Source organism: Chiloscyllium plagiosum, chromosome 36 (genome assembly GCF_004010195.1).
Source record: "Chiloscyllium plagiosum isolate BGI_BamShark_2017 chromosome 36, ASM401019v2, whole genome shotgun sequence".
NCBI classification, from domain to species: Eukaryota; Metazoa; Chordata; class Chondrichthyes; order Orectolobiformes; family Hemiscylliidae; genus Chiloscyllium; species Chiloscyllium plagiosum.
The window spans coordinates 17,011,221-17,037,620 of record NC_057745.1 but is presented as its reverse complement, the minus strand read 5'-3'; the positions used below and the strand labels follow the sequence as shown (position 1 = coordinate 17,037,620).

General features: G+C 38.6%; 1 protein-coding gene across 2 annotated transcripts in view; it reads right to left on the bottom strand.

Moving 5' to 3' along the window:
- LOC122540996 (protein FAM227B-like) overlaps positions 1 to 26,400 on the bottom strand; it is a 297,628-nt gene that overhangs the window by 22,511 nt on the left and 248,717 nt on the right. For both annotated transcript variants that reach the window (XM_043677410.1, XM_043677409.1), the window contains exons 11-12: positions 7,893 to 8,008; positions 5,989 to 6,149 (exon numbers count right to left, since the gene is read on the bottom strand). In XM_043677410.1, coding sequence (XP_043533345.1) covers positions 5,989 to 6,149; positions 7,893 to 8,008 — 277 coding nt within the window. The remainder of the gene's footprint in view (positions 1 to 5,988; positions 6,150 to 7,892; positions 8,009 to 26,400) is intronic.

Genomic DNA, 26,400 nt, shown 5'->3' with positions numbered 1-26,400 from the left:
TTTTGATCAGTCCTGATAGTGGTTAATAGAAGATCATTTTATTGTATCATCGTCTGGGTCTAACATATAAGCATGGATTTTTGTGAATTCTTCTTTCTGTGGAATTTCTAGCCTGGTCCAAAAACAATCAATAACCACCTGAATCTGAGAAAATGGCCTGGAATTTTCTTTAGGTTAACAACTTGGAAGTGAGACACAAAAAATCTGTCGAAATGTGAGGTAGATGTAAAATTAAGAGTCCAAGTTTTTTTTACTATTGCCAATTCTGCTTCTTTGCCATGTTCTCAGTTAGTTTAACTCTCATTGTTGGCTGCAAAACGAAATCTGGTGATGTGGTAAAGCACCTCCCTACAATTCTTTTAATCTTCAGGTGATTTAGCCGATCAAAATAGGGATGAATTCTCTCTAGTTGGGACTACCAGACAATCTATTAGGGAGACCAAATCAATGTGATCACACTAAGGGTACCAACATGCCTTACATGAAACTGGGGCTGCCTTACACAATTTGAACAGCACAAAGACAACAACATGCCATTACAACAACACAAAGTTACTCAATCTTAGGATGTCCACCTTGCTTGTCTATCCTCCCCATAATGTCACAATACTTCATCTTTTTAATGCATGATGTCAGATAAAATTATATAACTACAATGCTTTACTATAAGAAAACTCTGACAACTTTGATCTTGTAATTCATTCATGAAGATACTCTGTTCTTTTTTCATTAAACCACTGCTCCAGGATGTTATACATAAGTTAGTTAATACCTGAAATGGTTAACTGATATCACATGCTGAGCTCTGCCCATTGGGAGGAGCCAATCAATTCTGTATTTGTTCCCAAAGCTGTACGAACATATTTCAGTCACAGTAATATGAACTTAGTCTTAAGTCGAGCCTGATGTCTCACAAGAGACCATCAAATATCTCCAATATAATGTAACTAGCTCTTCAGTAAAATATCAAAAAACCCATTTGCTGTTAATCATGATTTAATCTTTTTTTTGCTCTTCTCTCACAGGTATTTTTTAAAAATTTATTTTAAAATATATTTATATTTTAAAGGATATAAGTATTACTGGCTGGTCAGTATTTATTGCCTGTCCCCAGTAGTCCTTGAGGTGGTGATGGTGAGTTGCCTTTTTGACCAGCACATGTGGTGTAGTTAGCCCCTAGGGAGAGAATTCCAGGATTTTCACCCCATGATAGTGAAAAACGGAAGATATATTTTCATGTCGGGATGGTGAGTGGCTTGGAGGGAACTTGCAGGTTGTGATGTTCCCATGTATCTGTAGCTTAGACTAATACCAGCATGTAGATTTGGTGACAATGAAAGTTTCTCAGCCCAGCCATTATAATATAGGCATGATCACTTGCAGAAAATATTGCAATCTAAAGCATATAGTCTTGAAGAATTTCAATTAGAGTTATGCTAATGTTGTGGGAGAGTCTTATAGGATGATGTGGGTTATGGTGAGATTTGTAGCAAAATTGGACAAGAAGTTTGGTGAATACTATCTTGATGTTGGGAGCATCCCATTCCATCTTTTATGGAGTGGATATGGAATATTATTTCCTGGGAATGAGCAAGTGGCAGTGCCAATAAAGCACAACAAGAGCTCTACTTAGTCAGGAGGCTGAGGAAATTGAGTATGCCCACAAAGACTCTTACCAATTTTTATAGATGCACCATAGAAGCATTCTATCTGGTTGCATCACAGCTTGGTACGGCAACTGCTCTTCCCAAGACAGCTAGAAACTACAGAGAGTTGTGAGCACAGCCCAGTCCATCACACAAACCAGCCTTCCAGCCATTACTCCATCTATACTTCCTGCTGCCTCAGGAAAACAACCAATATAATAAAAGACCCTCCTATCCCAGTTATACTGTCTTCCATCCTCTTCCGTTGGGCAGAAGATATAGAAGTTTGCATACAGGTATGAACAGATTCAAGAACAGCTTCTTCCCCACAGTTATCAGATTTTTGAACAGACCTCTCAAATGTTAATGTTGATCTCTTTCCCTGCACCTTCTCTGCGGATGTAACACCATATTCTGCACTCTGTTCTGCTACCTGATGCATTTTATATGGTGCAATTGGCCTATACAGCTCACAAAATAGTTTTCACTGTGTCTCAGTATATTTGACAACAATAAATCAAATCAAATCAATCAGGATCCCGTAGGATGTTGTCACAAATACATCAGGGCAATGATTGAATCCATCTGTGTAAGATAATAGCAGTGCATTCTGTTCTCCAATGATGAACTCAGTGTTGAAGTGTAGGCAGTAGGATTTGGGAACATGGCTGGTGTCTCCCATCATCTGCACACATGTCATATTGACAGGGTTATATAACAATGCTGCAGAATTCATTAATAGGAAAGAGTTCAATTAATTTAATGTTCAGGTCACCTGTGACCATTGTTACCGTTTGCTGGAGTTGCTACCCTGGCAGTTGCTATAACTTCTACATCCTGGAGTATTCTCATGTGCCTGGTGTTTTAGAGATTCCAGGTGGCTTACAAGATTGGTTACTGGGGAACAAGGGCTAATCATTACGTCCATTGCTGATGACACAATTATATAAACCCGCTCACCCCTAATGCAGAGTGTAGACATAATAGCAGGACCATGGTGGAGTAGAGTATGGGACTGGTTTGTGGGTGGCCTCCAGTACAGTCCAAACAGCATGTGCTGCATCATTGTGGCATGCTATCTCTCCACAATTGCAACATGCAACAAAGTGATACGCTGGATGCTGAGGAACTGGAGGAATGGGAGGAAATGGAACCAAGGAGGAGGACAGGGCTTGGGGGAGATGGAACTCAGCTGCAAGCCAGACAAGATGTCATTGACACCTTCTTCCAATAGATGGCTGGATGCACCAAACCAACCTGTACCATAAAATAGTTATTGGTCATAATGCTGAAATCTGGTTTGCATTTTCAGGGCAAACTTCAGTTTCTATTCAAAAACAGAAATTACTAGAAAAACTGAGCAGGTCTGGTAGCAGCTGTGCAGAGAAATCCAAGTTAACGTTTTGGGTTCAGTGACCCTCCCTCAGAACAGTTCTGAGGAAGAGTCAATCGATCCAAAATGTTAACTCGGATTTCTCTGCACAGATGGGCCAATGGGCTGATGAGACGGAGTTTAATTCAGATAAATGCAAGGTGCTGCATTTTGGGAAAGCAAATCTTAGCAGGACTTATACACTGGTAAGGTCCTAGGGAGTGTTGCTGAACAAAGACACCTTGGAGTGCAGGTTCATAGCTCCTTGAAAGTGGAGTTGCAGGTAAATAGGATAGTGAAGAAGGTGTTTGGTATACTTTCCTTTATTGGTCAGAGTATTGAGTACAGGAGTTGGGAAGTCACGTTGCGGCTGTACAGGTCATTGGTTAGGCCACTGTTGGAAAATTGTGTGCAATTCTGGTCTCCTTCCAATTGGAGGGTTGTTGTGAAACTTGAAAGGATTCAGAAAAGATTTACAAGGATGCTGCCAGGGTTGGAGGATTTGAGCTATAAGGAGAGGCTGAATAGGCTGGGGCTGTTTTCCATGGAGCATCGAAGGCTGAGGGGTGGCCTTATAGAGGTTTACAAAATTATGAGGGGCATGGACAGGATAAATAGACAAAGTCTTTTCCCTGGTGTGGGGAGGCCACAGGCTTAGGGTGAGGGGGGAGAGATATAAAAGAGACCTAAGGGGCAACCTTTTCACACACGGGGTGGTATGTGTATGGAATGAGCTGCCAGATGAAGTGGTCGAGGCTGGTACAATTGCAACATTTAAGAGGCATTTGGATGGGTATATGTATAGGAAGGGTTTGGAGGGATATGGGCCGGGGGCTGGCAGGTGGGACTAGATTGGGTTGGGATATCTGGTCGGCATGGACGGGTTGGACTGAAGGGTCTGTTTCCATGCTGTACATCTCTGTGACTTTATGCTGCCAGACCTGCTCAGCTTTTCCAGCAATTTCTGGTTTTGTTTCGTATTTACATCATCCGCAGTTCTTCAGGTTTTTATTAAGTTTGTATTGTTTTGTTCGTGCGCGCCTTTACTGTTTACATAAAAAATGTTTTAATTTGTCCATTCCTTGCCTGTGTGTGATTTTCTCCTACTGGACAATAACTAGTTTTGAGTCACCAGTAGGCATTAGGACAGTGTAGCATTAACTTAAGGTGTTTAGACAGGATATAGCTACATACACTGTGTGGCCTGGTGGTTAAACTCGGGTGAGAGTTTGGGATTGAATGTGTGAGGGAATGTCAGTCATACTGGCTATGTGCCATACGCTGTGTGGTTGCAAGGCCGTGGCATTGCCAGTGTGGGGTAATATTAGAAATCAAACACTTGTCTGAGTGCACAGCAGTCTTTGGGCAAACATCCACTGGGTGGTGAGTTGTTTCTGGAATGGTACATGTTATTACAGGGCTGGAGTATGACATAAGGAATGCCATCATGAAGGCAGGTTAGGGAGTTAATAAGGCAAGTTTGTTAAGATATGGCAAGAAAATCCCCAGACCACGCACTGAGATCCGTCAAAAAAACTTGATGCAACTTGGCCAAGATATGTTACATTCAGCCCTTAAAGTTGATGTAGCCAGCCAAAATGAGGAATAATAATCCCAGCTGTAAATTATCTTCTGGGAGTATTCAATCACATATAGGAAGGCAATGGCTTTAAGGACAATAACAAAGATGATCTGAATGAAGACACTGCCTTGGGGATACAAAGCTAGGTCTTAATTTGACATGACTATCTGCCAAACCTGCCTGCTGGAAGCAATTATACATTTAGGAAGGATAGAACTAATTAAGATGATGATATTTAGTTCCGAACATCATTAGTTTAATATGTAAACAATGATGCCTACATTGTATCAAGGGACAACAGATATAATTTAGTGACAACACGACTACATGTTGTACATTTGATATTTTCTTCTATCATATTTCACCTAATGATGGTGTTGCTAAAAAAACATGAAAATCTCAAGGACAAATTATTTTGTTGAATATTACATTAAGAAATGTCACAAAAGTACAGAGCACATCTCACATAACTGTATTGATTTATGAAGCTCAAATCACTGAAAGAGACATAATCCTAATCTGATTATTTTATCAGTCTTGTGAGTAATTTTACTTTTACAATCTAAAATCAGATGAGTCTCAAATTAAGCTAAGATATTGAACTGTGTTGTGACAACTTAACAACTTTTAAGACCTTTATAATTATTACTTGAGACCATGCTGTTGGCATTACTCTGCATTACCAACCAGCTGTTGAACCAACTGAACTCACTGACTCATACTGGCTGAGGTTACCAAGAAGAACTCTCCTTCTCTACCCCTTCCTCACCTGAGACATGGTGACCCTCAGGTTAAACCACCATTAGTAGTCTCTGTCTAATGACAGAGCAGCCTATGGTCCAAAAGGACAATGGTGACCATTATTATTATCTTTCCCATCCCTTGATGGTAATAGTTAAGGTCCCACTATTGTGACACAATTTATGAAAATCATAGAAGTATTCAGCCCAATGCTACATACTTCATGGATCACAATTTATATTCGAGTTTTATTTTTAAATTCAATGTCGGATTTGGGTGTTGCTGGCTGACTGGCCAGAATTTATTTCCTGACCCTAGTTGCCCTAGTTGTAATAAATTGCCATAGAAATTTTAGTTCCGAACCTTTAAATGTCTTTGCTTTAACATACTTAAGATGCATAAAATAATCTTGCATATATTGAAAATGGTTATGATTGAATAAAGTTTAATTTGCCGGTGCAACTAGCAGCTACTGAGGCTATCAAGCTTAATTCAAATGCATCACATCTACATCTGGACAGGAATACTGTTGCTGAAAGGAAAAGATTATCATTTCACCATTGATGAGGACACTGTAAAATAATACTTTCATAGAAAGATATGAAGAGATGACATTGCAAAATAATATCCTGAGCCTTAAAGGATATGGATTTTTGGAAATTTCAGTGCAAATCATTTTTGGTCCTGCGGTGCTCAAACTTCTACCTGCAATCTTTTTCATGTTCAGAAAGTGAGCAACCAGAGGGCTGTGACCAGAAAGTCTTAAAAGTATATGTTGAAATTCAGGACCGTGACCAACATAAGATGACTGTGAAAAGAAACAGTTAAGATCAGTTTAGTAATTGATTAAAAATGTAATGAAATAAACCATTCAGAACTTTCTTTTTCTTATCAATGACTTGAGTATTTCATGATTTATATTGGCTGAACTAATTAATCAAGATAAGCTTGAGTACACTACAATATACAGAATAATTTAGTAAGCAAGAGTTCTTCAGCTTGGAAACAGACGTCTGTGAGGGCATCTGAAAAAGGATGAAGAACATGCAGAACAGCATGAAAGAAGTGCAGAGGTTCAAGATGATAAAGAGAAAACTTAGTACAGACAGCAGGAACATTTTTAAAAATTCCACACAATGATTAATGATTGGAAGGGGTTACCATGAGACTAGAACACTAAACTTGCTTCAGGATAGATAGATGCTGTAACAAAAAGGCAATATGACTAGTACTGAGGAAAAAGAAGAAATAAAGGTTCTAATTGCACCTAATTTCAATATTCACCAACTGAGAAGACTATATTTTCATCAGAATGACCTTAAAACAGCATCACTAAAGCGAATTGTTTTCCATAAAACAGCATACTAAAATTCAAAGGTCCTGCTAATACGATAGTAATACATCATACATACACAATAAGAAAGACATTACAACAGTGACTACATATCAAGAGTACCTCACTGCAAAGTGTTTTGTGAAATACTGAGTTTGTAAAAGGTGCTATACAAATGCAAGACCTTCTCAAAAAGTAGTGGGACAAACATTTGCATTGACGACTCTCTAAGTGGAGTGCACGATCACCCCTGTGCTGTGTTGCCAGTGGGACTCCAAATGAAAGAGAGAAATTTAGAGGAGGTTTTTTACCCCTGGCACTCTGGCATATTTACAGGGATGTTGCCAGGGTTGGAGGATTTGAGCTAACAAGAAGAGGCTAAACAAGCTGGGGCTGTTTTCCCTGGAGCGTCGGAGGCTGAGGGGTGACCTTATAGAGGTTTACAAAATTATAAGGGGCATGGATAGGATAAATAGACAAAGTCTTTTCCCTGGGGTCGGGGAGTCCATGGACAGGTTGGACCGAAGGGTCTGTTTCCATGCTGTACATCTCTATGACTCTATATCTTCAGCAGTGGTTCAGAATTAGTTTCCTTGCCAAACACATTGACAGAAGATCTGTTATACATGGTAAAAAGAGAAAATGCAAAACAAAAGAACGTAATTACAGCCCCACATCTAAAGGAAAATCTGATGCCATGTCACTGTAAATAAACAGTCATGAATTCAGCTGGAAAAATGTTCGTAAAATAAAAGTTAGCTTGAAGTTAACGTGCAATCAAAAGGATTGTGCATCAATCACTAATTGACAAGGTGACCTTTTAAGACCATTGTACGACTTTATACTGCATTATAACATTGTGAGCAGGACTCAGATTTAAATATATCTTTTATTGTGAAAGATAAATGCTGTAGTTTGGCTTTAATATTGCTTTCTTTTTCTTTAAGTAAAGGATATTGCCTTTACACAACTTACACAAACATGGGTCCTAAATTTTTGGGATGGGTTTATTGTTTGGTAACTTCAAACAGTTTTAGGCAACTTGAATAGGCAACAAGGGAGCTAAAGCCCATACAACATTCGATGAGAGACATAATTCCTGCTTTTTACCTGGACATTGGTAAGTGCAGCTTCTCCACCATTATCATATAGCTGAACATCCCTCCCTGGCCCCAAAGCCTTTGATGCCTTTTCAAGCAAAGTCTCTGATAAATGTACCTCAGTCTTAGCATGAAGTGTACTTGTGGTTTTTGGAGTTAACATATCTTTCTGGATCAGATTTCTTGCATCTTCTTTCGTTAGCTCATCAAGGTCAAAATCCAAAGTCAACTTAGCTAGAAAGTAGAAGACATTGATCAATGCTTACAGTGATTCCTTAGTTTAAAAGATTAGGTATTTCCTTTGTGAAATTACAAAATCAGAAGTCACAAGCGGGTCTGTTTCACTTGCTTCAGTTTTGTTTACTCCAACGAGATTCAGTAAACAGATCTGAGATATTTTACCACCCACACATTCGCACTCAGCATCCCTTCACTCGACTCACAATTAATATTATGGAATGAGCACTGCAATGTAAATTTGTATACTGACACCAAATAAAAATCACTCAATAAAGATAGTTCTGGGAAAAAATCTATCCAGAAATAGAACGTAGAACATCACAGTGCAGTACAGGCCCTTCAGCCTCAATGTTGCACCGATGTGTGGAATCAATCTGAAGCTCATCTAACCTACACTATTCCATTTTCATCCATATGCTTATCCAATGACTATTTAACTGCTCTTAAAGTTGGCGAGTCTACTACTGTTGCAGGCAGGGCATTCCAAGCCCCTGTGTAAAGAAACTACTTCTGACATCTGTCCGATATCTATCTCCACTCAATTTAAAGCTATGTCCCCTAATGCTAGCCATCACATCTGAGGAAAGAGGCTCTCACTATCCACCCTATCTCACCCTCTGATTATCTTATATATCTCAATTAAGTCACCTCTCAAACTTCTTCTCTCTAACGAAAACAGCCTCAAGCCCCTCAGCCTTTCCTCATAAGGCTTTCCATCCATACCAGGCAACATCCTAGTAAATCTCCTCTGAACCCTTTCCAAGACTTTACCCACAACTGAAGTAAGGCTCACTGGTCTATAATTATCAGGGTTGTCCCTACTTCCCTTCTTTCCAAAGTTTCCACATCCTTCCTATAATGTGGTGACCAGAACTATACACAATACTCCAAGTGTGGCTGCACCAGAGTTTTGAACAGCTGCAACATGACCTCATGCCTCTGAAACTCAATCCCTCTACCGATAAAAACTAACACACCGTATGCCTTCTTAACAATCCTATCAACCTGGGTGGCAACGTTCAGGGATTTATGTACATGGACACCGAGATCTCTCTGCTTATCTACACTACCAAGAATCTTATCATTAGCCCAGTACTCATTATTTCTGTTGCTCCTTCCAAAGTGAATCACCTCACACTTTTCCACATTAAACTCCATTTTCCACCTCTCAACCCAGCTCTGCAGCTTATCTATGTTCCACTGTAACCTGCAATGTCCTTTGGCACTATCCACAACTCCACCAACCTTAGTGTATTCCACAAATTTACTAACCCATCATTCTATGCCCTCATCCAGGTCATTTATAAAAATGACAAACAACAGTGGCCCCAAAAAAGATCCTTGCGGTACCCCACTAGTAACTAAACACCAGGATGAACATTTCCCATCAACCACCAATGTCTATCTTCTTTCAGCTAGCCAATTTCTGATCTAAATTGCTAAATCACCCTCAATCCCATGCCTCTGTATTTTGTGCAATAGCCTACTGTGGGGAACCTTATCAAATGCCTTATTGAAATCCAGAGACACCATATCAACCACTTTACCTTTACACAGCTGTTTGGTCACCTTCTCAAAGAACCCAATAAGGTTTGTGAGGCATGATATGCCCTTCACAAGACCATGTTGACCATCCCTAATCAACTTATTATTTTCTAGATGATTACAATCCTATTTCTTGTAAACTTTACCAATACTTTACCCACAACTGAAATAAGGCTCACTGGTCTATAATTATCAGGGTTGTCCCTACTTCCCTTCTTGAACAAGGGGACAACATATGCTATCCTCATGTCTTCTGGCACTATTCCTGTAGACAATGATGACACAAAGATCAAAGCCAAAGGCTCTGCAATCTCCTCCCTGGCTTCCCAGAAAATCCTAGGATAAATCCCATTGGCTCAGGAGCCTTAGCTATTTTCACACTTTCCAGAATTGCTAACATTTCCTCCTTGAGAAACTCAATCCCAAGTAGCCTGTATCTCAGTATTCTCCTCGACAACATTGTCTTTTTCTAGTGTGAATACTGATAAAAAATATTCATTTAGCGCTTCTCCTATCTCTTTGTACTTCACACACAATTTCCCACTACTGTCCTTGATTGGCCCTAATCTTACTCTAGTCATTCTTTTATTCCTGATATATCGACAGAAAGCTTTGAGGGTTTCCTTGATCCTATCTGCCAATGACTTCTCATGTCCCTTCCTGGTTCTTCTTAGATCTCTCTTTTGATCCTTCCTGGCTAACATGTCACCCTCAAGCATCCTAACTGAGCCTACAAGTCTCATCCTCACATAAGCCTTCTTCTTCCTCTTGACAAGAGATTCAACTTTTTAGTAAACCATGCTTCCCTCGCTCGATCACTTCCTCCCTGCCTGACTGATACATTCTTATCACGGACACACAGTAGCTGTTCCTTGAATAAGCGCCACATTTCAATTGTGCTCATCCCCTGTAGTTTCCTTCCCCATCCTATGCATCCTAAATCTTACCTAATCGCTTCATAATTGTCTTTCCTCCAGCTATAACTCTTGCCCTACGGTATATACCTATCCCTTTCCATCGCTAAAGTAAATGTAACGAAATTGAGGTCACTATCACCAAAGTGTTCACCTTCCACCAAAACTAACACCTGGCCGGGTTCATTACCCAGTACCAAATCCAACGTGGCATTACTTGTTAGCCTGTTTACATACTGAGTCAGGAAGCCCTTCTGCACACATTCGACAAAAACTGACCCATCTAAAATACTCAAATTATAGTATTTCCAGTCAATATTTGGAAAGTTAAAGACCCACATAACAACTCACCTGTTACTCTCGTTTCTATTCAGAATCATCTTTGCTATCTTTTCCTCTACATCTCTGGAACTATTTGTTCCATAGTGGGACAAATACTTGTCTTAACCTTAACATCAGCTCTTATAAGTAGAAAGTGAGCAGCCATGATCTCCAACAGCAAGATCAGGAAACAGGAATATCAAACGCTTTCCTATACAGGGGTTTGATTTCATGATGACCAAAGTGCATGAGAATAGAGGTAATGGAGTTATCAAAGTCCAGAAATCTGTGTGCATGATTGAATGGCTGACTTAGGCAACAGATAGAAAGGTAGATCAGGAGAGGCAGCAGATATCATAGGTACTGAAATAAATGTCAAACTACAACAACTGAGGAAGGGTCACCAAACCCAAAACGTTAACTTTGAGTTCGTTTCACAGAAAGTGCCAGACCTGCTCAGCTTTTCCACCATCTTCTGTTTTTGTTTCTGATTTACAGCACCTGCAGTTCTTTCAGTCGTTATTTTGAAATGTCAAACTACTTGAAAGAATATAGCATCCAGATTTTTGTTTTTGCAAGTAATTAATGCACTTAATGTGTTTGTTCCATAAAGTAATCATTTTATAATTAAGCTCTTACAGAAACTGGCTGGTTGATAATCTTATAATATCAGATTTAGATTAGTTGTATTCTCAGTATTTGCATATACTGCAATTGCACTTTAAAACTTCAGGCAAATCTCATGACTTCAGAAATTTCTAATTGATTCTCAGAAGAGTTCATTTATAAAGTTAGGCCATCACTAGATATTTACTTCCAAATCCTTTTTTAAATTCTGAAAAAGACAAAAATAAGTCTGATCCTCTAATATTGTCTTAATGTTCCATCAATCAGAATATTGATCCAGACCATTTGCTTAGAAGCAAAAATGTCTGTACCAACCTTTATCTCCATGAGCCATTTATTCCAATTCCACTGGCTGTCTCTATGTCCTTTAACATTTGGAAACAGGTGATTTAAACTTGATATTATTGGTCATTAAATTGAACCAGTTAGATTTATAAGTGTTTTCAAAGACTAACGATGATGACGATGATTTATTGTCACTTGTACTCTACAATGACCAATTTTTTATAATCTCTCAACCCTGCAGGCTTCCTGCTTCTATTCCTTTTTGCCCGAAATGTCGATTTTTCTGCTCCTTGGATGCTGCCTGACCTGCTGTGCTTTTCCAGCACCACCCTAATTCAGACTCGGGTTTCCAGCATCTGCAGTCCTTGTTTTTACCCAACATAAAATACATTACAAAGCTTCAATTGATGCCATAATCTGGTGCCATTTTGAATAGCTTGAGATTAAAAAGGATAAAAAGATGTAAAGAGAGAGTCCATCTACATCCCATCTACTCCACCACAAGTCCTGAGCCAGCTGCCAATGACACCTGTACTGCCATCCCATTGCCACCTGCACTAGACCCATCAACATTGGCGACTTCACTCTTCAGGCATCATTGCTTCATCGCTGGACCCATTTTGCCGACAGGCTGCCGATGCCAGGTCCCATGCTTGACCCAGTCTTGCCCTGCAGCCAGTAAGCCCCAGCTCCACAGCCACCGCCAACTTGCCGATAACCGGGACACTCCAGCTCCGGGCCTACCACAAACAGGAGCTGCTGTCACTGCCTCGTTGATAACCAGGAGTTCAACCTGGAGCCCTTGGCTCCATTGCTCCTGCTGCCTTGGCAACACCTAGAGTCTCCGCTTTGGGCATAGCTTACTACTGCCACTTCAGCAGCCACCTCACCGTCACCTGCAGTCCCTGCTCCAGGCTCATCATTACCAGGAGTCCCTGGCTCTGCTGCCAGGCCAGGCCTCCACTGACTCACCAGGAGTCCTGCTCCAGCTGCCGTCCTCCACAATGTCACCTTCACTGCTGCCGACTGGAAGAAGATGAAGAAAAAGAAAAAAGATAAAAAGAGTAAGAAAAGAAGGGTGGAAGGGGCCGGTCTGGACTGCATGGGCCCAGGAGCCGAACGCTGCTTATCTTGCTAGTGCTGCCATCTTGGACCATAACATCCTGTCTGATTATGCTAATTTTGTCTTCATTCTCACAATGTGAATATTGCTGGTAATATTGGCATAATCCAATTTAATGCCAAGAAATGGTTTGCTACACCGATCAGAAAACCACTGGAGTCAACCACATTGGTATAGGACTAGTCACATTTATGACATTAATAAACTGGTTTGGCTTTGCAACAATTAATAGCTTCGTTGTCATTTTTAATGGAACTGATGGTGCAAATTTTGGAAATAACTCCATACAAAAGGCTTCCAATGTTCCATTACCAAAGATTCAGGTATGAAGACACACCCTGAAGACATGGTAGTTCTACTGCTGCTTGTACAGTTAAAACAAGGTCTGATTTAAAACCTTCAATTCAAATTAAAACATTCTGTAAGCTCTGAAAAAGCTCTGTAAGTTCCACCCATTCTTCAGTTTTACAAAGAGAAAAAAGCTTCTCTTGTCAGCTTTGAGCAATCAACATTAACTGACCTGAATTGGAGGCTGACACATAGTGCACGATTCTTGTACTTGAATATACACCCTGGTTTTGGGAAGAAGGTAAACCATTGATGAATACAGAAATTAAATGTTAAATCATTACAGATCAGATAATAATGTAAAGCATATTTTTTTTCACATGGAAGAATTAAATTGTAATCTCAGTGAGGGACATGAGGCCAAAAATGAGGCAGCCTGATACTTGTGTTCCAAAAACAGCTTATGAGCACAAATCTCATCGCAGAAAGTTATTAAACTGAAATCAATAACTGGAACAAAAACAGAAATTGCTGCAGAAACTCAGCAGGTCTGTTAACATCTCTGGAGAGGAAGCAGAGTTAACATTTCGAGTTCAATGACCCTTTTTCAGAGTTTGAATTCTGGAGATTACCAAAATCATTAACAAAGAGGTAAGCTAAAAGGAGGCTTTCGAAGGAGGAGAGAAATGTAGTAACAAGAAGTTAAATTATATATTAGAATCACGATAGAAATACAATGCAGTAAATAAGACTATTACTCTCCATAGAGATATCAAGAAGAATAAGAAAACATAATCAATCACATAGAATATCCTGAGTAATTTTAAGCAATGGTGCATTGCATATGGTGCACACTAGATTGAATAGATTCAAACACAGACCGAAGAGAGAGGTAGGCTCAGAATTATGCATGTTAGCAAACAGGAGGATGTTAGCCAATTCAGAGACATGGTTACTAGGAGATCAAGGCTGTGAACTACGTATTCAGAGATATGTGACTTTTCTAAGTACAGGTAGGAAGGAAAGGGTGCTGAGGTAGCATTATTGGTACAGGATGGATTAAGTATGATAGAAAGAAGTAATCTTGATTTGGATGATGCAGAAATATAATGGGGAAGAAGACACTGCTAGGAGTAGTCTATAGGCTCCCTGAGAGTAATACCCTATAGAAGAATAAATCAGGAGATAATGAGGCTATGTAAAAAAAAAGGTGACTTTAATCTTCATGTATATTGGGACAATCAGATTGGCAGAGGGAGCCATGGGGAAGAATTCAGAGTGTATTCAGAGCAGTTTTGAAGAACAATATGTTGTGGATCCAAGCAGGGATCGCGGTAGGTTGGAACTGGTTTAAGTGTAATGGGGCAGGTTTAATAAATGATGTCAGAGAATAAGATACCCTTGAAAACAGGAACTTGGGTCAGAAACAACTGAGCTAAGCTTAAGTAAGGGTAATTACAAATGAATGAGGACAGAGGTGGCTGGAGTGAACTGGGCAAGGAGCTTAGTAGAAAAGCTGGCTGAGGAACAATGGCAAACCTTTAAGAAAATAGTTCAGGCTCACAGCAAAGAGATATTCTAGTGAGGAAGAAGGATTCTAAGAAGGGGTAAGCCAATCATGGTTAACCAGAGAAGTTAAGGATAGCATCAGCTTGAAAGAATAAACATACAACATGGCAAAGATTAGTGCCAAGCCAGAGAATTGGGAAAGTTTTAAAAACCAACAAAAGACAACAAAAAAAGAGGAACATTGAGCATAAACCTGCAAATAATATTGAGCTGGACAGCAAGAGTTTCTTTGACTATACATGATTTTTACCGTAAATTCTATGTCCTATGATCCTGCCCCACTAGTTACCAGATGAAGAAACAGCGATCCAAAAGCTTGTACTTTCAAATAAACCAGTTGGACTATAATCTGGTGTCGTGTGATTTTTAACTTTGTTCACCCTAGTCCAACACCAGCACCTCCACTTCACATATATGAAGGAAGACAGAAGCCAAAGTCAACATTGGCTCCTTAAAGAATGATGATGGGGAAATAGTACTGGGTAACCATGGGGAAATAGCAGAGGTCTTTAATAAATACTTTGCATCAGACTTCACAGGACAAGACATTAATAGCATTCCAAAATCACTAAATATTTACAGGGAAAAGGAGTAGAGGAAATAAATGCAAGAACTATCACTAGAAAAGAACTGATAGGGAAACTAATGGATCCGATGGGAAGCATCCCCCAATATTAAAGGCAGTAACTACAGAGATGGTGTATGCTCTGGCTGTAATCTTCTCAGAATCCTTAGATTATGGGAAAGTCCTGGAGGACTGGAAAGCTGTTAAGGTAACACCTTAAAAAGGGAAAGAGACAAAAAAGCACCTGATTATGGGTCAGGTAGCTTAATACCTGTTATTAGGAAAAGGTTAGTGTATATTAGAAAAGATGTAATAGCAGAACGCTTAGAAATACATCATACAATGAAGTAGAATCAGCGTGGCTTCATGAAGGGAAATCCTTTTTTTTTTACAAATTTACTAGAAATCTTTGAAGAGGTAACAAACAGGATAGATAAAGAGGAAGCATTGGCTGTAATATATTTGTATTTTCAGAAGATGGTTGATACAACATCACACATTAGGCTGCTCAATAAGACAAACGCCCAATTGATAGGTAATATACTAACATAAATAGAGGACTGACTAACTAATGGAAGATAGAAAGTTGGGATAAGGAGAATATTTTCAAGATAGTGGTGTGCCACAGGGATCAGTGCTGGGGCCAAAATTATTTGTATTAATGAATTGGATGAGGAAAGTGAATGTATTATGGCAAAGCCTGCAGATGAGAAGGAAGGCAAATGGTAAGGATAATACAAAGGTGTCTGCAAAGAGATATAGAACAGGTTAAGTGAGCAAACATTTTGTGTATAGAATACAATATGGGGAAATGAGAGATTATACACTTTGGCATGAAGAATAGGAGAGTAAATATTATTTAAAGCTACAGGATACAAGGATTTGAGAGTCCTTGTCCATGAACACAAAAAAAGCTAGCACCTAAGTTCAGTGAGTAATAGCAAAGGCAAATGGACGGTTGGCCTTTATTTCAAAGGGAACAAAAATAGAGGGCTTTTGCTAAGACTATATAAAACACCAGTGAGATCACAGCTGGAACACTGTGAGGAGTTTTGGTCCCTTATATGAGGAAAGATATATTGGCATTGCAGGCAGTCCAAAGAAGGTTCACTAGGCTGATAGCATGAATGAAGGGACTGTGTTTTGAGGGGAAGTTGTATAGATTGGTCCTGTAGTCATTAGAATAAGGAAGAATGACAGACGACCTTATTGAAACCTACATGTTTCTTAGGGTACTTGACAGGATAGATGTGAATAGATTGTTTCCCCAAGTCTAGGGCCAGAGGGCATAATCTCAGAATAAGGGGTTGCACATTTAAGATAGAGGTGAGGAGGAATTTCTTTTCTCAATCGGTTGTGAATCTGTGGAATTCTATACTATTGAGGGCTGTTGAGGCTGCAACATTAAGTATATTCAAGGCTGAGACAGACAGATTTTTAATTAGTAGTCAAGTGTTATGAGGAAAAGGCAGTAAAGTGGGGTTGAAGATGATTAGATCAGCCATTATCTCATTGAATGGCGGAGTAGACTCAATGCACTGGATGGTCTTACTTCTGCTCCGTCACATCTCATGGTCTTAAAAAGAAAGCTGGAGCTTTAGAGGATGGAGGGATAAAGGCTAGGCTTTCTGAAAAGGAGAATAATGAGATCACTCTGTGAAGTGGATACCGGAAAAAGAAAAGGAAGTCATATATCATCCCAAGGAGCAGAGGGCAAAGAGATAACTTTGTAGTGAAATGGATGAGAAAAGACTCAAGGATACAAGAGATAATTATCACAGATGAACTGAACTGTGCGAAACTGGATGTTAGGGACAAGCTACAAAGTGATAAGATATCAGAATAAATATATAGAGCAACATGTTAAACCTATTCAACAGTACTTTCCAAGCCAGTGACCCCCACCAAGTAAAAAGACAATGAGCAAATGTCCAGGAACACCACCATTTACAAGTACCATTCCAAATCACACACCATCCTGACTCCGAATTACGGCATTGTTTTTTCACTGTTGTTGAGTCAAAAATAGGGAACGTCCTTCTGAACAGCTGATGGGTATACTCACATGGTTCAATCACATGGCACTATCACTTTCCCAAGGGCGATTAGGGTTGGGTAGCAAATGTTGGCCTAAGCAGTGATGCTCGCATCCCACAAAATCACACAAAAAAGGACAGTGCGGGGAAAAGGAAGATAAAGAGGAGATGACATTTAGGGCAACTAAGTAGACAGGCTCCAAAACAAAATCTTCTATATAGAGAAAGGTTATGTGGATGAGACAAAATATGTAATTTTTTGAAAATAAGTTAATTCTGATATAATGGGAAAAGGAAGATAAAGAGGAGATGACATTTAGGGCAACTAAGTAAATCTTCTATATAGAGAAAGGTTATGTGGATGAGACAAAATATGTAATTTTATGAAAATAAGTTAATTCTGATATAATGTGGTAAGAATAAATGCTCCATCTAGATTTACTGGATGTGGACATCCTTCCTGTATATTTGATAAAAGATTTAGAAGGAGTGATGCCCACTCAAAAAATGTTTACTTGCTGAAGCTACCAAGGATTACCTTTCCACAATTCACAATATTCAACAACTTCTGCTTTTACATTGAACAAATTGCCATTAGCAACTTTGCGTGGCTCTGAAGGCTCTTATGCTCAAAAAGTATTATTATTATTTATAATTTGAAGTTGCCGGTTAATCTCTGGCAGTGATAATTAGCAGAATACTATTGGGAGGTTACTTCCGAAAGGCTGGTATCTTGCTCAGAGCACCGGAGGCTACTGGAATGCATAATATAATCAAAACTAACATTTCCACACAATTAGGAAACTGCTCCACCAATTATCTTTATCATTTTCTATAGATCCTATTGACTTCTATCATTTTCTATACATGTGCAGTTTGGTATTTAGAAATTCGAAATATGTTCAGTCAGAAAGTGTTAAATTGCTTTTTCTGAAAGGTTTGAATCTCCAAACTTGCATTGTTATGTTGTTGGTTGATAAAGTACATTCCAATCATAATTAGTACAGAAAACACATTCACTAAAAATTTCTTCTGTGATCTTTTGTTTTTGTATGACCAACAAATCTCAATGGCATTTATAGATTTTTTCATTTTATTAAGTGAAAATAATAAAAAAAAAGTCAAGTCAAAAAGTCAAAAAGTCAAGACCACTTGGTGGTCAAGTGGTCAAAGGATAAAGTGTTGCCAAGAGACAAGGTTTCTCCCCACACCCACTCAGGTATGTCTGGTGGTTGGCTAACCAAGCTGTTGGATGACTAGTGTCACAAGAGACACTTTTTGATTGTTCCTGTCAAAGATAATAGTGTTCATGTGCAGGGAAGCTGGTGAGAATTACTTATGTTGGTGAAACAAAAGCAAGAAACAAAAGCAAAGTAAAAATTTAAAAGTCTGAGTCAGAAAGGAAAAATAAGGCGGGGAAATTTAAGAACATTTTAATATTTTTTTCTTAAGGAACTACATAATTATTCCTGCTATTAAAAAATGTTTAGAATGAATTTTGTAGTCCAAGCTTTCATAAATATTTTAAGGGAAAACATTGGACATATTGGGCCTGTAACCTTTGATTTCTAAATGGACGTTCGGTGATCTTACTGAAACGTATAAAATTGTGAGGAATATTGACAGGGTAGAAGACAGAAAGATGGTTGCCTTTAAATAAATAGTCCATAATTAGGGGACACAATTTAAAAATAAGTGTTCCTCTATTTATCTTGGAGATTAGGTGAATTTCTTTTCTCAGAACGTTTTGGGTAGCACGGTGGCACAGTGGTTAGTACTGCTGCCTCACAGCGCCAGAGATCCGGGTTCAATTCCCGCCTCAGGCAACTGTCTGTGTGGAGTTTGCACATTCTCCCTGTGTCTGCTTAGGTTTCCTCCGGGTGCTCCGATTTCCTCCCACAGTCCACAAATGTGCAGGTTAGCTGAATTGGCCATGCTAAATTGCCCGTAGTGTTAGGTGAAGGGGTAAATGTAGGGGAATGGTCTGGGTGGGTTGCTCTTCAGCGGGTCGGTGTGGACTTGCTGGGCTGAAGGGCCTGTTTTCACACTGTAAGTAATCTATCTAATGTTGCTAATCTGTGGTATTCTCTTCGCTAAAGATCAGTGGAGCCAGAATCATTGAGTACTTTTAAGGCTGAGTTAGATAGGTCCTTGTCTAACAAGGGAGTCAAAAGTTGTAGAAGGTGAATAGAGATGGGACTAAAATGTCCTTGTCAAATGGTAGAGCAGACATGAAGGAATGAATGGCTCCCTCCAGTTCCTAACTTATATGAATGACTATGCATCTGAAAAGTTTTTGCTCTTGACATTTAATCAGAATCAAGCTTTTAAGTCCAAAGTTCAGCTCTAGCTAAGATCTTTAATGGATTTTCAACCTAGAATCGTAAAAACCAAATAGAATATGTAAAAGAAAGTAGCATACTCCAAACCTACCATGATACACATGGGAAAGGATTGCCACACCAAATATTCAGGGGAAAACATCCTGATTTATCACAAGGAACGCAAGCTGCAATACAGTTAAGACTAACCACGATGAATGTTTAACAAAAAAAAAGAACTGCAGATGCTAAAAATCAGGAACAAAAACAGAAGTTGCTGGAAAAACTTGGCAAATCTGGCAACATCTGTGGAGAGAAAGTAGAGTTAACATCTTGGATCCAGTGACCCTTCATAGGATGAATATTTGTTAGAAGCAGTTTGAAAGAAAGAAGAACATTTGAATACAGCTAGTTATGTTTAGCTGACAAACTCTCAACTTCAACACATAACATGAACTACTTCATGGCTGTCTGAAGAATATCATTACAGTTTAACTACTCATATTAGTACAATAAAAGGGCATTAACAAACTTGCTGTGTATTACAGATCCATAGAGAGTCATACAAGAGGTATTAAGTTCTAAACTTGAAATTAAAGTTTGAATATCAAAATATGTTTTTCACATGTACTTTATAGCTGAATTAAGTTCAGACTGGAAGACTGATAAAATCTACCCTTGTTCTTGTCCTTCAGTCACGCATCCTGCCTTCCATTTGATCAGATAGTTTATATGTACATTATTACTTAATTATGGGTGTGCAGAATGACTCAGATTGAGGTCAACAGAAATATGAGTAAACCCACCACATTTAATTTGAAAAGCAGGCCAGAAATCAACAAAAGAAGTTACACCATATGCAAGATGAACATACATGGCACATTACATCACTTCTATGAAAGAACTTTAATTTGCACAAATTTCTGGATCACAAAGGGTTGTCACATCTGTTTTCTGCCACTTCTATTAAATCTTAGCCAGATCTAAGCTTTGGAACTTAAAAACTTGAGTCTGATTAAATATGTCTGGTCAAGGCCAAATGTGGATAGGCACGGTTCTTAGTTTTGGTCTTTTACATGATTATGAAGCCATAAAAAAGAGTCAGAATATTTAGTTAAAAATCACACAACACCAGGTGATAGTCCAACAGGTTTATTTGCAAGCACTAGGTTTCGGAGCGTTGCTCCTTCATCAGGTGAAGAGGCAGTGCTTTGAAAGCAAGTGCTTCCAAATAAACCTGTTGGACTGTCACCTGTTGTGTGTGATTTTTAACTGTGTCCATCCCAGTCCAACACTGATACCTCCAAATCAGAATATTTAATAAGGGTAAGTTAATTTTGAAAAATCACAGATTTTTAAAAAATCCATATTTTTTCTAATTAGAAGCCAGGTCACTCCTCACATAGCGTCTGTTTCTAAATTAACTCAGAGTCCATTCAATATTATTGCACTAGTGAATACTAGCTGATAACACTCTGTAAAATCAGAAAGTTTTTTTTAAAAGTTCATCTGGAAATTAATGCTTATGATTTCTTTTAATTGGCTATATTGCTACATGCTTTGATTTTCTTGGATCAAATGTCTAATTCTCAAATGTAAAATTAGTAATAAGAAGACCATATCATTGATTGACACCTAAGAACAAACAAACTTTTTGTTTATTCATTCACAGGATGAAGACGTCGCTGGCAATGCCAGCATTTATTACCCATCCTTAATAGCCCAGAACGCAGTTAAGAGTCAACCACGCTACTGTGGTTCTGGAGTTATGTGTAGGGCAGACCAGGTGGGGATAGCATTTCCTGCCTGACAGGACATTCGTGAACCAGATGGGTTTTTCCAATATCCAACAATGGATTTATGGTCACCATTAGACTCTCAATTCCTGTTTTTTTTTATTATTAAATTCAAATTCCACCATCTCCCATGGTGGGATCTCTGAATCCAGTGATAATACTGTAGGCCATCCTCTCCTTGTGAAGAGCTACTATGTGCTAATATTTTACTTTGTAATCAGAGAAAAAAATAGATCAGTAACAAGAACACAATAATAATAAAGCAGTAACCTTGGATATATAATACATTCAATCTAAAGTTTTAAGTCTTTAGAATATGTTTTCCTCTGGGGAATTAAAATTTTAGATTTTTAAATACAAAATAAGCTTAGCAAGTAATTTCATAGAGGTTCTAGTTTTACCAAAGGACCCCTATATTCCTTTAATCTCGCCGAGATAAAAAGACTGAGAAACTTGTATAATCTGTGTATATGTGCAAAGTTTCAAATGCGATGTTTTAATCTATACCTTTTGACACATCACTCACCTGAAATAAAAGCCATATTTAGGTCCCATTTGGAATACTGCGTGCAGTTTTGGTCTCCTGCTTTGGGACAGATGTTGTGAAACTTGAAAGGGTTCAGAAAAGATTTACAAGGATGTTGCCAGAGTTGGAAGGTTTGAATTATAGGGAGAGGCTGAATAGATTGGAGCAATTTTTCCTGAAGCGTCGGAGGCTGAGGGGTGACTTCATAGAGGTTTATAAAATGATGAGGGGCATGGATCGGGTAAATAGACAAGGTGTTTGAACTGGGGCAGGGGTGTCCAAAACTAAAGGACATAGGTTTAAGGTGAAAATGGAAAGATTTAAAAGGGACCTAAGGAGCAACTTTTTCATGCAGAGGGTGGTATGTGTAAGGAATGAGCTGCCAGAGGAAGTGGTGCATTACAACATTTAAAAAGCAGCTGGCTGAGTACATGAATAGGAAGAGCGTAGAGGGATATGTGCCAAATGCGGAAAATGGGAGTATATTTACTTAGGATATCTGGTTGGCACGAACAAGTTGGACCGAAAGGTCTGTTTCTATGCTGTGCCTCTCTATGACTCTATGACTTCGAGCTTATCGTAAAATTAGGTTCAAATTCCACCAGGCAAACTAGAGGAATTCAATTAATAAGTGTAAAATATAAAAACTAGCAACAGTAATCATGAAAATTTGATTATTTGTTGCACAAACCCATCTGATTCACTTATTACTTATGAAAGGAAATCTGCTGTCCTTAAGTGGTTTGGCTTACATGTGATTTCGGATGCATAGCAATATTTTTGAGTCAAAGTCATTTGAGATGGTCTAGAAAACCACTCAGTTCAAAGGCAATTAGGGATGGTGGTGCTGGAAAAGCACCAGACACTCTCAACTCTCATTTCCAGCATCTGCAGTCCTCACTTTCTCCTCTGCAATGACGGATGGGTAAAACATGCTGGATTTACCAGTGATGCTATGGAAAAAGTTCTGCCACCCTGCCTACCCATAGTAGGCCCACACAGAACATAGGAAAGCAAACTTGGCCAAACTATACCAGAAACACCCAGAATGCCTCAGCCAAACAGGCTGACAAGTGAAACCAGACAGCACTCACAGACAAGGGAATACACTTCCCAAAACGCACTAACATTACCAGGTCGATACAGCTGTCCCAAGGGCAGTCTCGTAACATAGCAATACCAAAGCCACACAAAGAACAGGTCAGACAGAGAGACATCACCAAGGACATCGCTCCCAGACAGGACACGACAATGGAAGCACCTTACTGCTTCAAGAGACATTCTCACCCACCTGCAAAGAGAACTGAAATCTCCTGATCCCATTGATACTGTCAGGATGTTGCATTGTATTGAGAATCAGGACATTCTTCCGATAACTGTTTTTCAATTATCATCATTGTAACTAGATTACTCCATTTCCAAATACATTGTATCTTTCCCCATTTTAATTAACCTCATTGTACAAGATTCCTATAAAACCTGGCTTCATCCTCAGTTCGAGGAAGAGAATTCTCAGCTAGTTGGACAGACTGTCTGTGCTGTTTCAGCGTAGTCAATTTCTCTTCCGCAATATCACCATACTAATAAACTGTTTGTCAATTTCACTGCGAACTGTGCTTTGTGATCTTTGATTTATTGGGCTAATTTCTCCGACAGATGCCCATATTCCTGTCTTGGAAATAAGATGGGAAAAGCAATTCATAATTTAAAAGCGCCCTAATTCACTTTTTGTTCTTCACAGGGTTTGTCCATTTAAAAGCAGCACTCCAAAAGTAAGAATAGAAACAAAGGTTAATTTTTTTCACCACTAATGTAACAAAATTATTTTCCTTTCTAAATGCTCTTTTGTGTTTTCCTATGAAAGACAATATATGAAATGAAGCTCATTATGGAACTTATGGTAGCTATGATTCTATTCTTCAAAGTATGTTTTAATTTTAAAATAATAAAACTATATATTTAAAAATATAACCTGGCCCACAAAGGACCAGGTACGATTCTCTAGCCAAAAGTGCACTGTTTCCAGGATTCTGCCAATCTTTCAGGAAGGAACAGGTCAATGAGAAGGCCATAATGCTCTTGATTGACTTTGGCTATTCATTTTTCCTTGCTATCTTCTAGAAAAGCACTTTGTCCACTGAAGTTTGCCAGCTGTGCTAGTTAAGTTGATTGAGATTAGGAACTGATTGTGCTTCTCTGTGGTTTGTTGCTTTGATATAGAAATCCTATTTAACATGGAATTTTAACCTTTTAAGTACACTAATTAATCAAAACTGCATTTATTTAATACATTTCCTAAAGAAAAAATTACTTTGCCTACCAGCATCAATAAAAGATGGGCCATGTAATGCCATTTTGGAGCAGAACTAAATTTAAAATGGGAAGAACCGGTGTGGGTTTACTTATCTGATAGTGTAAGTGAGATTCAAATTTGTACTGTAGACCACACAGACAATGTCAAATAAAGTTATAATGGAAAACTTATACTGTCTATTTAGGGTCTAATAATGTGCCAACTTTTGTCCACAGTTTATAAAGACACTGGAATTGAAATGATTATTCAATTTTTATATAAAAAATGTAAACATTTGTTGTGACATGGAAATAAAATGTATTTGTAATTTTACTCCTTCAGAAGGACTTATAACCAGAAAATTAAAGCAGAAATAAATTGTCTTAGCCAAGAATTTACATTTAGACAAGTCAGTTGTGCCCTTTGTATGTGTATAGTGATCTGTTTAATATCACCCTCTCCATTTATTTTCCTTGCACTTGCTAAATATAAAAAATAAACATATGACCTATCATAACAATGTTTGCTAAAGGGTTTAAAAAGAATTAGGAAATTAGCTCCAGATGTAGATACTTTTGTCAATGTCTTCAAACTTGACGGTCGGAAAACCAGTAAAAACACCATCTAGTGACAATTAGTATTAGTTTATTTATCAATTTTGAATACTGTACTTAGTGTTTGTAAAGTCTTTACATAAAGATGGATGACAACAGAATTTTCACTTTGAGCACAACTGACAGTTTGGGATCAAACTGTGTCCAAACTTATATTCATTTTGACAAATGTTACTGCGGTCCTTAGTTTTCATTAAGATTCATTTACTTCTCACCAAATACAAAAATTTATATGATCAGGCAAATCAAACAGCATTTTAAAGAATCATTTTGTAAAAAAGAGTGCTTTAAAATATTTCCCTTTGTATGTTTAACAAACTAAAGTTGGTTAAACTTGATTAAAACAAACTTTTCACAAAAAAACTAACCAATGTAAATCAATATCAATTCCTCACCTCCAAGTAACCCAATTTTAAATTACTGACATTTGCTTTTTAAAAAAAATTAAGAGCAATTTTTCAGTTATATTGAGGGAAAGTAATTAGTTACATTGTAAATTAAAGCAGAAACTATATGCTAAAACTTTAAAAAAGTACTTATCTGTGGCCTTCAACCCAGAAGACCCATCTTAGTTTGTAAAATCTCTCTGAATGTCTACAAATGAGACAAATAATGAAATTTCAGGATTCTCATTAACTCACTTTGGAAGCATTGCCAATTCTGTGGGTGGGGCCTGCTTCCAAAGCAATGTTTTAAAACTAGTTCAACAAGTCACAGAAACTAGACTCATGCTGAATGGAAATTGTGCATAAGGTTCTACAACTTTTACAGTGGCTTCAGTTAAATTGCATCAAAATAAAATCAGCACAATTGACCAAAAAACTTCAGGCCATAGTCTGTTTGCAGAATTTAAGGAGGATTACCTGGGATCAAGTCATTAACATAGGACGCTACTGCCACAAAAACAAGTGCAGCAATATTCTGGGGCTTCATCATCTTCAATTTGCTCTTTTAATCACACACAATCCTGATTTAAACATACATTGTCCAAACAACATTACAAAGTCAGAAAACTGGAATTCTAAAAAACTTTGTTGCACCATGATTAGTACCATAAGGTTTACACAGGTTTAAGGAGGTCCACATAATCATAGAGATGACAGCACGGAAACAGACCCCTCAGTCCAACTCGTCCATGCCGACTAGACATTCTAACCTAATCTAGTCCCATTTGCTACACTTGGCCTATATTTCTCTAAACTCTCCTTACTCATATACTCAAGGAGAAAGTGAGGGCTGCAGATGCTGGAGATCAGAGCTGAAAATGTGTTGCTGGAAAAGCGCAGCAGGTCAGGCAGCATCCAAGGAACAGGAGAATCGACGTTTCGGGCACAAGCCCTTCTTCAGGAATGAGGAAAGCGTGTGCAGCAGGCTAAGATAAAAGGTAGGGAGGAGGGACTTGGGGGAAGTGCGTTGGAAATGCAATAGGTGGAGGGAGGTCAAGGTGAGGGTGATAGGCCAGAGTGGGGTGGGGGCGGAGAGGTCAGGAAGAAGATTGCAGGTTAGGAAGGCGGTGCTGAGTTCGAGGGATTTGACTGAGACAAGGTGGGGGGAGGGGAAATG